This window comes from Lipotes vexillifer, unplaced genomic scaffold (genome assembly GCF_000442215.2).
Source record: "Lipotes vexillifer unplaced genomic scaffold, Lipotes_vexillifer_v1.1 scaffold802, whole genome shotgun sequence".
In the NCBI taxonomy this organism is placed as follows: domain Eukaryota; kingdom Metazoa; phylum Chordata; class Mammalia; order Artiodactyla; family Lipotidae; genus Lipotes; species Lipotes vexillifer.
Window position 1 is genome coordinate 654,314 of NW_006790237.1, and position 14,609 is coordinate 668,922.

General features: G+C 46.9%; 1 protein-coding gene across 2 annotated transcripts in view; it reads right to left on the bottom strand.

Annotated features, from left to right (window-relative positions):
- The window catches only part of PLEKHA4 (pleckstrin homology domain containing A4), a 24,666-nt gene that overhangs the window by 1,531 nt on the left and 8,526 nt on the right, over positions 1 to 14,609 (bottom strand). Inside the window, exons 12-16 of one of the 2 annotated variants that reach the window (XM_007463326.1) lie at positions 14,102 to 14,200; positions 12,068 to 12,208; positions 10,684 to 10,783; positions 10,488 to 10,564; positions 1,872 to 2,033 (exon numbers count right to left, since the gene is read on the bottom strand). In XM_007463326.1, coding sequence (XP_007463388.1) covers positions 1,872 to 2,033; positions 10,488 to 10,564; positions 10,684 to 10,783; positions 12,068 to 12,208; positions 14,102 to 14,200 — 579 coding nt within the window. The remainder of the gene's footprint in view (positions 1 to 1,871; positions 2,034 to 10,487; positions 10,565 to 10,683; positions 10,784 to 12,067; positions 12,209 to 14,101; positions 14,201 to 14,609) is intronic. The other variant, XM_007463327.1, reaches the window with a different exon arrangement.

Consider the following 14,609-nt stretch of genomic DNA (forward strand, 5'->3'; position numbering starts at 1 on the left):
CCTTTTGCATTCTGGTGAAAGGCTTACTGCAAAGAACCTCTCTTCTCCATATGACTTAGATAAGACTAATGAAGTAAAATTGCTATTTTAAGGCAGGACAAGAAAAATTAAACATAAAATTCTCTCTGTGTGCTTGAGTCTCCTCCCTCCCTCCCTAATGTGCAGTGTGCATCTGCATTACACGTTAACCAGAGCTCCTCAGAGATGGCAGTGCCTGCTCTATCGTAAAGATCATTTTTTCCCCCTTTCTTCCGACACTACCAATGTAACTTCTTTTTTTTTTTTTTTTTCCAATGTAACTTCTTAAAAGAACAGTATTCTTTCCCAACTCTGTAGGAGATCACGGTGACTTGCTGCTGGCTTTGTATGTTCTTCCCTAGACTATGTATCCTTGGTGAACTTTTTATGTAAAAATATCAGTATGTCATTTTTTTAAAGTTATTATTATTTTTTACATTTATTTACTTTATTTATCTTTTTTTTTTTTTTTTTTTGGCTGCATTGGGTCTTTGCTGCTGCCCTGGGCTTTTCTCCAGTTGGGGTGAGCAGGGGCCACTCCTGTTATGGTGCGCGGGCCTCTCACTGCTATGGCCTCTCCTGCTGCGGAGCACGGGTTCTAGGTGCGTGGGCTTCAGTAGCCGTGGCACACAGGCTCAGTAGCCGTGGCACGCGGGCTCAGTAGCCGTGGCACGCGGGCTCTAGAGCGCAGGCTCAGTAGCTGTGGCGCACGGGCCTAGTTGCTCTGCGGCATGTGGGATCCTCCCAGACCAGGGCTCGAACCCGTGTTCCCTGCATTGGCAGGCGGATTCCCAACCACTGCGCCACCAGGGAAGCCCATCAGTATGTCATTTTGATGTACGATCCTTTGTCTGGAAAATGGATATGAGTGTGTCTTTTGACTTCTAACACATGGAACAGTTCTCAGAGCTTTCTGAGAGTCTGTCTCCCAGGTTGTAATCCTGTTTGGCTCAAATAAAATTCCCTTTTTTTCTTGTTAACTTGTTTTTAATAGAATTTTCGTTGACAAGATTCACAGATGACCCCCTGCCCCACCCCGTTTACCTGTGACAAGGCCAGAAACAGACCCTCCAAATTCACATTCCTTTTGTCATAAATGATTAGCTGAACTCTTCCCCCGCCCCAACTAGCTAGACATAGAGATAAATGTTTGGTGTTCAGCTGACTTGAGATGCTCTCTGTTTACAAAAACAATCCCAACTGTAAAATCACCCCACTTGTCTAATTCCTTCCTAGAAAAGTCTAATATGAAACCATCCATGGGGAACTCCCTGGCGGTCCAGTGGTTAGGACTCCGCACTCTCACTGCAGAGGGCCTGGGTTCAATCCCTGGTGGGGTAACTAAAATCCCACAAGCCACTGCGCAATGGCGTGGCCAAAAACAAAACAAAACAAAAAATCCACCAACAACAAACCAAACAAACAAACAAAAAATACCGTCCTGCCCAGACCACTCTGATCTTTGGATCTGGAGTCCTCTCCCCATCACCATAACATGAATAAAATCTATTTCCTTACTTGATCAATTTTTCTTCTTTTCTTTTTTTGCCTTTGACAACGCACAGTAACTGAAAAGGAAAACTGGGCTTCCAGTCCAGACCCGTGACCCCCACCCCCTCCCCGAGGAGGGAGAATGCTGGTGAGGTGGTGATGTGGTCTCTGGCCCACCCTGTCTTCCACTGATAAGGGAGCCAAGATGCTGATTTCAGCACAGGTACAGCGGGGTAAAATCTGGAAACCTGTTCTGGGTACGGAGGAAGGAAACATCCCCATTTTACAGAGAGGAAAAACTGAGGCTCCAACTAGGAACTAAGAACCCACTGCTGCTTCACCGCCCCACCTGTTTCCCTCACTTTTTGTTCTGCGTCAGGCTGGCGTCTGGCTGGGGACAGTGTCCTCCCCAGAGTGAGGAGCCGGGGGGAGGCTGGGCGAGGGAGAGGCCGACCGTACTCCTGGTGTCTGCGCATTCTCTCCAATTGCTCCTGAGCACTCATCCGGGGCCGGGCTAGGGGGACCTGGGGAGATGAGAAACACCGCGATACTCCAACCTTGGCCTCCGTTTTCTCTCTTCCCTGAACCTCTCAGCCCCCTGCCTTGCCCTTCCCAATAAGTTCACCCCCGCTCTCGAGGGCTACTCCTACACCCGGAGCACAGGCTGTCCCTCTGCTGCTCAAGTCCTTCCATGGCCCCCAAGCGCTTTCAGGACAAAGGCATTGGAGGCCCCTTGTGGCCTGGTCCCTACCCACCTCTCCAGCCTCAACTCCATCAGCTGCCCTGTTCAAACCCGAAGCCCCAGACTGACAAACACCCACACTTCCCTGGACAGATCAAGTCTCTTTGCAGTGGTAGTCAGGACTCCGGGTTGCTTGTGATTAAAAACAAAAAAACAAAAAAAACTCTGAATCAGCTTTGAAAACATTAAAAGGAAGAATGAGATTTATCGTGTAACTCGATCGTCAGGAGGATCGCTTTGGGTTTGTCTGAGGGAGGACTTTACAAGCTCTCTCTCGCCCTCAAAACCAGAGGGAAGAGACACACAGGGAGACTGTCATGTGACAATTGCAGTTATGCTGCCACAAGCCAAGGAACTTTACCAGAAGCTACCAGAAATATGGTTCTGATGACACCTTGATCATGATCACCTACTTATAGACTTAAGAACTTAAAATGCAACATGACAGAGATAAATCAAAGGGGAACTTGAACATTTGGAACATTCGCAGCCTATGTGTATTGCAAGGAAGCTTGTTCTGAAGAGAACACCAAGGGTGTGTCCGTAAAACCATTTGCTGAGACATTAGGCATGTGATGATGTGTGGATCCAGTAAACCAACTCAGCAGAAAAGCTGCCAAGTCAAACTGAAGGGGTCAGAGATGGGACAAAATGAAGGAAGGCTGTCAGACATCTGGGATGCTACAGGCAGGAAAGTGGCCAATAGAGCTGCAAACCTGTTATCCTTCCAGAAAGGGGGTAATTTGGACACAGACATGCACCTAGGGAGAACTCCACGTGACAACTGAAGTTATAATGCCACAAGCCAAGGAACGGATCCCTCCCTAGCTCCTTCAGAAGGAGCCTGGCCCAGGACTTCCCTGGCGGTCCAATGGTTAAGGCTCCAAGCTTCCACTACACGGTTGGTGGATCCCTGGTCGGAGAACTAAGATCCCACGTGCCGTGCAGCGCGGCCAAATAAATTAATTAATTAAATTTAAAAAAAAGGAGCATGGCCCTGACAACACCTTGATTTCAGACTTCTAACCTACAGAACTGTAAGACAGTAAATTTATTGTTTAAGCAGAAAACAAAGGGGATGGGGTTGGGGAGAGAACTCTCCACTGCAGTCTCCAACTAGAACATTCTAGGCAGACAGCTTAGATCTGTTGCTGTTGTAGGACCAATCACTGCAGTTTACTCTACGTGACTCTGATTTGGTCGATCCTGAGTCACATGTCCACCTGTTAGATACATCATGGTCCCTGTAAATTGACCCTATGTCATTTATTTCTTCATGGCAGGCCAGACCACTGACCCGAAAGCCTGCTAGGGCCAAACTGAAACTTTTACACATCCCTTGTTTCAAAGATAGCTCAAGTAGACGGATATTTTTAGCTATGTAGAGCCTGCCTGTTTTGAATACTCCGTTAAGTTATACCCAGCATCTGCTAGCCATAGGTAAGATCAACCTGTAGCTATAAAAGCCCCCCAACAGGGGAATTCCCTGGAGGTTCAGCGGTTTTAAGGGCTCCGCGTTTCCACTGCAGGGGGCACGGGTTTCATCCCTGGTCAGGGAGCTAAGATCCAGCATGCCTCGCGGCAGGATCAAAACAAACAAAAAAAAACCCCAACAGGCTGCTGCCCTTAGGAGCTCTCTGACCCAGAGGCTCCCCTCTGTGCGGCTAAGCACATCACCTAGACCCATAAGTCCCTTCTCTAATCTCCTTCTCTCCTGGGAGTTCCCTTGTCCCGCCCCCCCACCGTGGCCGCCCCGTGCAGGGGCTTTTTCCCCCCCCCCCCCCCCCCGCCCCACTTCCTGGGCAGTGGCCCCGAAGCAGTAACCTGTCAGGCACTTTTCCCACAAGCAAATCTGTCAGTGTGGACCAACTAAAGCTCTGTGTGCTACTGCCACCTAGTGGTCATATCTTTTTCCTTGATCAGCTCTGAAATACCTAGAACCTTACACCACCCCTGGATGCTGGCCGCGGTACGGCTGAGGGAGGAGCCATTCCCAAGATTAAGTGTTATTCGGCGCAGCTCCAACAATCCATGTCCCTTATACACACCACTAAGAATAAAGTTCCTCTCCTAAGAAAGGACAGATTGATTACTTGGTTTCCACGGATAGTAAGGAAGCGCCAAAAATGCTTTTAAACCTATTCGAGGGGACGTCCCTGGCTGTCCATCGGTTAATACTCCGCGCTTCCACTGCAGGGGGCACAGATTTCATCCCCGGTCGGGGAGCTAAGATCCCGCATGCCGCGTGGCACTGCCAAGGGGAGAGAAAAAAACACCACCACCTATTCGAACAAGCAATCGTAACTGGCATCCCCGGAACCACGCTCCTGAAAGCCAGCCAATCAACGATGGCCCCGCGTTTCTGAAAATCAGCCAATCAACAACAGACACAAAGCTTCCGCATCTTAAGGTCGAACAACTCTTAACCCGGAAGTCCACCGGTTTCTGAGCTCTACGCCATATCATCAGCTCTCCGCTTTGCTCAGAGCGACTATATCTTACAAGAGGTCTGTCTTGCTTAAGCAAGTAATAAATTCAGCTTTGTTTCCGATACAGAACTGCAGCTTCTTTATCCCCTCCATGCCTTTGCGTACATGGCCTGTTCCCTGTTTGGAGTACTGTTTCTTGCATGGCCAAACTTTTTTCATTCATCCAGACTCACCTTACCTAAAGGCTTCCCAATGCTCTGAGTCCCCCTATGAAATGGCTCAGCCCTGTCGGATGTGTATGAGGATTGCATTCATGCCTCTTCCCCATCAGACTCCAGCCTCAGGACTAATTCATGGCAGGGCACCCCCAACACCTTCCACAGGGGCTGATCCCTAGAAGACCAGTATGATAAGCAAATAAGGGAATTCGGGATTTCTTCCTGCACTGGCCAAAGTTTAGGGAGAAGGGGAGAGATAGCAACTGCTCTTGACACTCTACTTGGATTGGTCATCTGCTGATGGCTTAGTGGGCATCGGAGTGGTCCTGCCAAGTCCATCAGCCATACTTTTCCTGCCGGACCCCTTTGCCAGTTTCAGGATGGGGGAAGCCACAGAAAAATAGGGGTTGTGATTCAGAGATTCACTACATGGCAAACTCAGAAGAGTAGGTCCTTGAAAACAGGGACTGGTCTGGGGACCTCGCCTTGTAGAGCCTGGCAGTCAAGAAGGGTCTGAGGAATTCGTGGACCTGAATTGAACAACCTGCAGTTGGCAGATGGCATTCCAGAGGTCAGAGCTCTGTGCTCCCAAGTGACCATGTGCGGTTGTATGGATTACTCACTGCCCAAGGGCTAAGCCCTCCATTGACCATTCCAGGTTCTGTCCATGCAGAAGGGGGAGCCTGTCTCTAATTCACAGAAAGCCATTCTGTGGGCTAGCAGAAGCCCTGGCTTCCTAAATCCCCACCTCAGGCTGGACATTTGCACTAGCTGTTTCCCTGCTTTGCCAGGGATAAATTCTAACTCAATCTTTAAGGTCTGTCTGCCTCCAGGAAACCATCCCCAGCATGCCCAGGCTGCCTGGGAGCTGTCCCCTGAAGTCCCCCAATGCCTTGTGCTTTCCCCATCTCAGCACACGCCTCTGCCTGTTCTGATAGTGCTTGTGTCTGAGGTTCCTGATGCCTGGGATCTGGCCTGATTCAGTTCAGGAACCCCAGTGGCCGGACAAAACCCAGTCCACAAGAGGCCAAGGACCACCCCAGCACCAATGAGAATGGCAAACTTGTTGGCTCCACTTTCAAAGTCAGTTCCCTAAATTTCTTATCTGTCATTAAAAAAAAAAAAAATCTGAAACTGACATTTGTTTTTCTAAATCGGTGCCAATATGCACCCAGTGTTCGTGATGTGAGGCATCACCTGAGTCACACCCATCGGGCTTCTGCCGTCAGCTGCAATTTTCTTGCTTTGTGTTTTGTCTGTTACTTATGACTTCTAGTTTAATTGCTCTCTGAAGGCGTCAAAGAGAGCCAAAGATCGCCCCAAAGAGACTGAAAAGAAACAGAAGCATCTGTCACTTCCAAGAGCTCAGAAAGTAGAATCACGTCAGGAACAGGATTGTGGAGCCTCTACAGGGGACATCTCGCTAAATAGGACCCTCAAGATGTGATGTGACATAAACAGAAAAACACGTTGCAGAAGTTTTACTGGGACAGTGACACCAGGAACTGATGACAAGTAGAGAAACTCTGCAGAGAGCAAAACCTAAAGACCCGGACCCTGTGTTCATGAGGAAGTAACTGGATGCCCCTGAATGGCCTTTGGTCATGAAACAAGCTAGAACATTCCATGAAGACCAGAACACTGATCATGAGCATCAGCTGGCAACACTAAAGAAGTATATGATGTAAAATATTTTAATACCTGGGTGGCAGAGCATCTGCAGGTCAGAAATTACAATTGATGAGTTTCCTAAGATAACAGCTGATGAAAACTGAGTTCTGAAAAAAATGTATATGGTGGATCAAAGAGCTCCATCATGTCTCTGTGCACCTGTAAAAATGTCACCGAGGGGGCTTCCCTGGTGGCGCAGTGGTTGAGAGTCCGCCTGCCAATGCAGGGGATGCGGGTTCGTGCCCCAGTCCAGGAAGATCCCACATGCCGCGGAGAGGCTGCGCCCGTGAGCCATGGCGGCTGAGCCTGCGCGTCCGGAGCCTGTGCTCCGCAACAGGAGAGGTCACAACAGTGAGAGGCCCGTGTACCGCAAAAAAAAAAATTTATTTTTTTAAATGTCACCGAGGGAATTCTCTGGTGGTCCAGTGGTTAGGACTCCGAGGGCCCAGGTTCAATCCCTCGTCAGGGAACTAAGATCCACAAGCTGCATGGTGCAGCCAAAGAAAAATAATAATCGCCGACAGCAATGAGAGATAACAATGGCAGGCTTGAAGGATGCCAGGCTCAGGTGGTCTGGTCATGGGCGTGCTGGAGCCACAGGCACACACACAAGACACAGTTGGCAGTGCCTAGAAAAAGCCGACATCCAAAATGTTTGGAATGTGTCTACGATTTTCCTGGGCATTATTATTATGCAAACAAGAAATTGTGGCATCCCCCGGCAATGTTCATGGCAGCACTATTCACAACAGCCAAGACATGGAAGCAACCTAAATGTCCATCGACAGATGAATGGATAAAGAAGATGTGGTACATATATACAATGGAATATTACTCAGCCATAAAAAGAATGAAATAGGGGCTTCCCTGGTGGCACAGTGGTCAGGAATCCGCCTGCCAGTGCAGGGGACACGGGTTCGAGCCCTGCTCCGGGAAGATCCCACATGCCGCGGAGCAACTAAGCCCATGTGCCACAACTACTGAGCCTGCACTCTAGAGCTCGCGAGCCACAACTATTGAGCCTGCGTGCTACAACTACTGAAGCCCGCGTGCCTAGAGCCCATGCTCTGCAACAAGAGAAGCCACCGCAATGAGAAGCCCGTGCACCGCAACGAAGAGTAGCCCCCACTTGCCGCAACTAGAGAAAAGCCCGCGCGCCCCAGCAAAGACCCAAAGCAGCCAAAATTAAATTAATTAATTAATTAAGTTAAAAAGATAAAAGTGCTATTTAAAAAAAAAGAATGAAATAAAGCCATTTGCAGCAACATGGATGGACCTAGAGATTATACTAAGTGAAGTAAGAGAAATACCATATGATATCACTTATTCACTTATACGTGGAATCTGAAAAATGATACAAATGAACTTATTTACAAAATAGAAACAGACTCATGGACATAGAAAACAAAATTATGGTTACCAAAGGGGAAAAGGGAGGGAGGGATAAATTAGGAATTGGGGATTAACAGATACACGCTGCTGTATGTAAAATAGATAAACAACAAGGACCTACTGTATAGCACAAGGAACTATATTCAATATCTTGTAATAACCTATAATGGAAAAGAATCACTTTGCTGTACACCTGAAACTAACACAACATTGTAAATCAATTATACTTCAATAGAAAAAAGTTTTTTAATTTAAAAAAAGAAATTGTGGGGCTTCCCTGGTGGCGCAGTGGTTGAGAGTCCGCCTGCCGATGCAGGGGACACGGGTTCGTGCCCTGGTCCGGGAAGATCTCACATGCTGCGGAGAGGCTAGGCCCGATGAGCCATGGCCACTGAGCCTGTGCATCCGGAGCCAGTGCTCCGCAACGGGAGAGGCCACGACAGTGAGAGGCCTGTGTACCGCCAAAAAAAAAAAAGCGCCTGGGGAAGAAATTGAGACACAGATGTAGAGAACAAACTTCTGGACACCAAGGGGGGAAAGTGGCATGGGTGCGTGGTGGTGGTGGTGTGATGAATTGGGAGATTGGGATTGACATATATACACTAATATGTATAAAATGGATAACTAATAAGAACCTTCTGTATAAAAAAATAAATAAAATAAAATTCAAAAATTCAAAAAGATAAATAACTCTCCAAAAAGTAAAAACATAAAAAGCGCCTGATATTTATAAGCTATTTTTATTCCCCTGACTCCATTTAAGTAATCCATTGCTATTTTTTTTAACTTGACATTTAAATGGTGATGTTATTTATAGCTTTTATCCCATTTTGTATGCATATTCATACATTTTATTGGAGAAATGGTAATGTGTTTGCTTAAGTGTGCTGCTGCAGACATGGCAGGCGGTGTTATAGAACGCACGGTACACAGTATATGCACCGAATTACTAGAATCTGCAAAACTTTGCATTTTAAACAACATCTGGTCCCAAGGGTTTTGAACAAGGTTTGAAAACCGGTATATCTAGAATCCGACTCTGTCTTGACATCTCCACTTTTTCTAACCTATTGCAAACAACTGTTCTCTCCCCGCTGGAATAGCCCAGTCACCTTCTCACTGGTTCCCTGCCTCAGCCCTTGTTCACTGCCTGTTCCCCCATGTGGCCGCCAGATGGCGCAAGTGCCCATTTACAGCATCTCAGTGCCTGCTCAGATACTCCATGGCTCTGGGCTCACCCAGTGTCAAAGATAAGCCCTCACCTTGGACCACAAGGCCCAGCACGATCTGCCCCTATTACCCCTCTGTCCTCATCAGCACCCCTCACCCTCTTGCTCGGTTACTTGGTTACGGCCACACTGGCTTTCTAGCTGCTCCTCCAACACGCCAGAGTCTTCTGCCTCGGAATCTTTGCAAACACTGTTCCCTTTGCCTCTAATGCTCTTCCACCAGACATCCCCAAGACTTGCTCCCTTACCTCCTCAGGGTATCTTCACAAGCATCACCTCTCCAGAAGCCTCCCCAGACCAAGCCATTGACAATTGCACCTCTTCTCCAAGTATCCCAAATCCCCTCACCGTGCTGTTTTTATTTATTTGGCACTTAGAACATATAAAGTAATTTATAGTAAATTATTTATTACCTGCCTCTTCCCACTAGAATGTCAGATTCATGAGAGAAGGATTTGTTTTCTCATCTTGTTCACGTTTGGGTCCTGAGCACCTTAACAGCTCTCTGTGACAGAACTTTCCTGAATGATAGAAATGTTCTATATTTTCACTGTCCAACAGGGTAGCCACTGGCCACTTATGTCTCCTGAACACTTGAAATTTAGGGAGAGTGAATTTTTTATTTTATTTCATTTAAATTCATTTAAATTTAAATAGCCCCATGTGACTACTGGCTACCTTATTAGACAGTGAAGAGGGTATTTAATAAGTATATATTGAATGAATGATTGATAAATGAATGAATGAATGACGTGCTTGCTCTAAGGCACTACTTTCAAGCTTTATGGGCATTCATCTACTTTGACTCTTCACATCAGCCCTAGGTGGTAGACACCGCTATTAGCTCCATTTTGCAGATGAGAAAATGGAGGCAGAGAGATTTCATAACTGACCCAAAGTCATACAGCTTAGAAGTGGCAGAGACAAAATTGCCTTTTCTTTTTCTTCCGGTACGCGGGCCTTTCATTTTTGTGGCCTCTCCCGTTGCGGAGCACAGGCTCCGGACGCGCAGGCTCAGCGGCCATGGCTCACGGGCCCAGCCGCTCCGCGGCATGTGGGATCTTCCCGGACCGGGGCACAAACCCGCGTCCCCTGCATCGGCAGGCGGACTCTCAACAAGTGCGCCACCAGGGAAGCCCAGTCCCAAGGCTCTTAATAAATCTCGCTGTCTCTGCTCTAGGGTGTGGCCTTAAAACTCTTCTCTCCCAGATGTTTCCCCAAGAGTGGGGACAGGGGGTCCTTCCTGTGGTGGTCAAAGGGTTACAGTGGACTTGAGGAGGCCAGATGGACTGCCTACCTTGGTTCCTGGCTGCGGGGAAGGGGGGCGGCGACCCTCAGGGCTGGAAGCCCGGGAGACTCTTGGAGATCCAAGACCTGGAGGAGTAGAATGGGACTGGTGAGGACCAGGAATGCCGAGCAAGTCCCTCCACACTCCATGGGACTGGTAAGGACAAGGAATGACGAGCAAGTCCCTCCCCACTCCAGACGCTCACCTGAGCGAGGGCTGGCAAGCTCTCTGTCGCCCCCTGGGGACCGCCCCCAGTCAGCCTCAGGGGACCGGGGTAGGCTCAGTTCCAAGGACTCAGGCAGGCTCTGGAGAGGTCAGGAAAGGGGAATAGTAATTATCATTACCACTATTATTACCATTTTCAAGCACTTAGCAATTGAGACACTGCATAAGTAGAATTAAGATTGAAAACCAGGAGCCAGATCTGGTTTCCAAACCTCAGCTCTGCCATTTTTTTTGCTGTGTGACCTTGGGCAAGTTACTTTACCATATTTCACCTTTTGATATGAGGATTTTAACCTATAGCTTTTTTTCTTTTCTTTTCTTTTCTTGGCTGCACCAGGTCTTAGTTGCAGCACACAGGATCTTCTTTGAGGCATGCGGGATCTTTCCTTGTGGCACGTGGGCTCTTCATTGCAGCGCGCAGGCTACTCTCTAGCTGTGGTGCACAGGCTCCAGGACACGTGGGATCTGTAGTTGTGGCGCGTGGGCTTAGTTGCACCGTGGTATGCGGGATCTTAGTTCCCTAACCAGGGATCAAACCTGCGTCCCCTGCATTGTAAGGTGGATTCTTTACCACTGGACCACCAGGGGAGTCCCTGATATGAGGATTGAATCGATACATGTAAGGTACTTAGAACAGTGCCTGGCACATGGCAGGGCATTATACGTGTGAGGTTTTATAATGATTATGTATCTGGCACGGTGCTAAGTACTTTACCAGCATTGTCTCATTGAATCCCCTCGGTAAATCAACAAGACAGCTATTATTATCCCTATTTGATATATGGGGAAACTGAGGCTCAGAGAATGAGGTCAATGACTGATGTCACAAAGATAGCAAAGCTGAGATCTAAACCCAGGTCTCCCGGATACATGATCTGATGATCACCTACAACCATTGTGGCTCCTGATTCCTGACGGCTTACTCTATGTCAGGCACATTCTAGTCACAGTTTCTCCTTCTCACAGTACCCTGCAAGGTAGGGGTTAAGATCAGCGGTGTCTGGTAAATGTTTAACAAATGCCCTCTGGGAGAAAAGAGCCCTGGTTTGTAGCATTTGCCAGTTTCCAGGTGTAACTACTCCCACCATGGTCAATTTCAAGCTACCAACATGACATCACTGAATGTGGAGTTGAGAAGAGATGCAGGCAATTGGACCTTGGGAGGTGTTGGGAACTGGGTCCAGCACATCACTGGACAATGATCATTGTACAACGAATAAGAAAACAAAGGCTTCCAGAGCTTAGGATACATGCCTGAGGTTGGTTAGCTGGTCAAGGGAGAGAGAAAGAGGGGAGTAGGTAATGAGCTGGGTCAGAGGCAGATGGAACAGGAAGCTGGGGGTGGGGAAAAAGGTGAGTCTCACCTCCCTGTCTGAAGACTCCTTGCCTTGGAGTGCAGGGGATGGGGAGTCAGGGTCAGTGTGGTGGGGTGGTTTCTGGGTGCCCCCCAGACCTGCCAGTGTGTCTTCCACCATCCACAGTTGCTGTTGAGCAGATGCTCTGTCCTGGGGAGAGGAAAGGAATTTGTTACTCAAAGGTGGGAAAATGCAAGGAGGGTTAAAGTTGATAGGCCATGGAAAGGGTCTGAAATTTCCATTTAGATATCCCACTTACCCATTATCATTTATCATAAACATTGTTTTTTCTGTATGGCTCTGTAGTGTTACCTCTGTTATAAATAGGTGACCATATAAATGGATGTGAGTCTGTTTCTGAATATTCTATTCTTTCCTTTGTTCCATTTGTCTAATGTTGTGTCAATACTATACTGCCCTCTTATTAACTGTAGCTTTACAGTCAGACTTGATTGATATCCAGTTGTGTCAGTCATCCAGCTTTGTTTTTGCAGGTTGCCTTGTCTACATTTGGCGTTTTGCACTTCCAGATAGAATTTAGAGTCAGCTTGTCAAATTCCACATAAAAAGCCTTCTGGATTTGTATTGGGATCGAATATCCCCACTGGGGAAATCCATTTGGGGAGACTACATCTTTACATTAGTGTCTTTCCTATCCACAAACATGGTACATCTCTCCATTTATATCGGTCTTCAATTTCTCTCAATGACATTTTGTGGCGCTCAGAGTAGATGTCGTGCATATCTTTCATTATATTTCTCCCTAGATATTTAATCTGTTTATGTTAATTGTAAACACTATTGTTTATGAATATTTATTTTCTAATTGTTTGTTATTAGCATACAGGAAGACAACTGATTTTTGCATGTTATCCTTGCATTCAGTTACCTTGCTGGATTGCCTTATTCTACCAATCTTTCTGCAGATTATTTTGGATTTTCTACATACACAGTTTTGTCATCTTTAAATAAAAACAGCCTTACGTCTTCCTCTTTGGTCCTTATACCTTTAATTTATGTCTCAGACTCTCTTGTACTGCCTAGAATCTCTGGGACAATGCTGACTAGAACTAGGAGGGACTGGGGGTCTGGATCCTGGGTCTGAAAACTTGTCTTATTCCAAATATTGGGGAAAAGTTTTCAACATTTCACTGCCAACAATAATGTTTGCTGTAAGTTTAAGTTTCTTATAGACACCTTATCGGATTAAGGAAGCTGATTTATATTCCTACTTTGCTGAGAGATTTTATCATGAATGGATATTAAATTTTAAAAATGTTTTTCCTGCATTTATTGAGATGACCATGTGGGTTTTTTTCTTTATTTTATTAAATGTAGTGAACTACATGAACTTATTTTCAAGTGTTAAATTAACCTTGCATTCCTGTAATAAGCCTAACTTGGTTGTGATGTATTGTTCTTTTCATATGTTGCTGGTGCTGAGGAATATCTAACACCAGTAGGTGGGGGATTAGCGTTGAGCGGTGGATTTTAGGAGGAAGTGGGAGGGGGTTAGTATGAAGAGGGTGGGACTTAAACCTGTGAGTATGCATTTAATACTAGAAGCCAGGATTTTTAGTTGAAGGTATATGATTTAGAAACTCTATTGCTAGGCTTAGAATGAAGACGTGGGTCTGAGGCCAAGCAATGCAGCTTCAGGAGTGGGGCTTGAACTAAGGGATTGGATTTAGAACTGGAGCCTCCAGAGGATAAATTTAAAAGTGAAAGTCAGGATGCAAAATGCAAGAGATGAACTTGCAGGATGGGACAGGGCTGAGGGGCAGAGTTTTGACCCCAAGGGTAGGGCTTCAAAGTAAGAGGAGAGATTTAGAACCAGACGGGGCAGTAGTTCCGAATCTGAAGATAGGTCTTGAAATTAAGGGCACTGTCTTAATTATTGGGTTTTAAATGAAAGAAAAAGGCAGAGGGGGAGGGGCTAAAGATAACATGGGAGGGGCTTTGATTCTATGGGAGGGGCTTAAATGCCAAAAGGGTTTCCAAGTGATCTTGGAGTGCAGGGTGGGGCTTGGGGCAGGGGTGTACCTGGGGGGACCCGAGGTGCAGCAGGTACTCAAGGGTCTCTCTCAAGGTGCTCAGCTCCTGTTCCAGGCTGCTGTACGTGTCCCAAACCCGCTCTTGCTCCTCAGGTCCCAGAAAGGGGGAGACAGAGAGTTAGCATGTCCTCCCACCAGATCTTCCCCAATCCCATCTTTTCCTAGATTAGCAGGAGGAAGGGTGGCCTGGCCCCAGGTGCCCTGGGGGGTATATGGACTGCAAGTCCCAAGGGCCTCTTTGCTCAGACTACTGGGAATCCCAGAGTCTGTATTGAACCTGCCATTCCAATGAACTGCTAGTGTAGACAAATAACAGCTTTCCCTGAATCTTCTGGATTACCTCTGCACTCCTCTAGGACGGCAGAGTCTACAGATCTAATGAATTCTCGAAACAGACAAGACCATGAGACCTATACACCCCTGGGCAGCAGAAACTTCCTTGCCAATACCAATAACAAGAGCAGGTAACATTTTTTTTTTTTTTTTTTTTTTTTTTT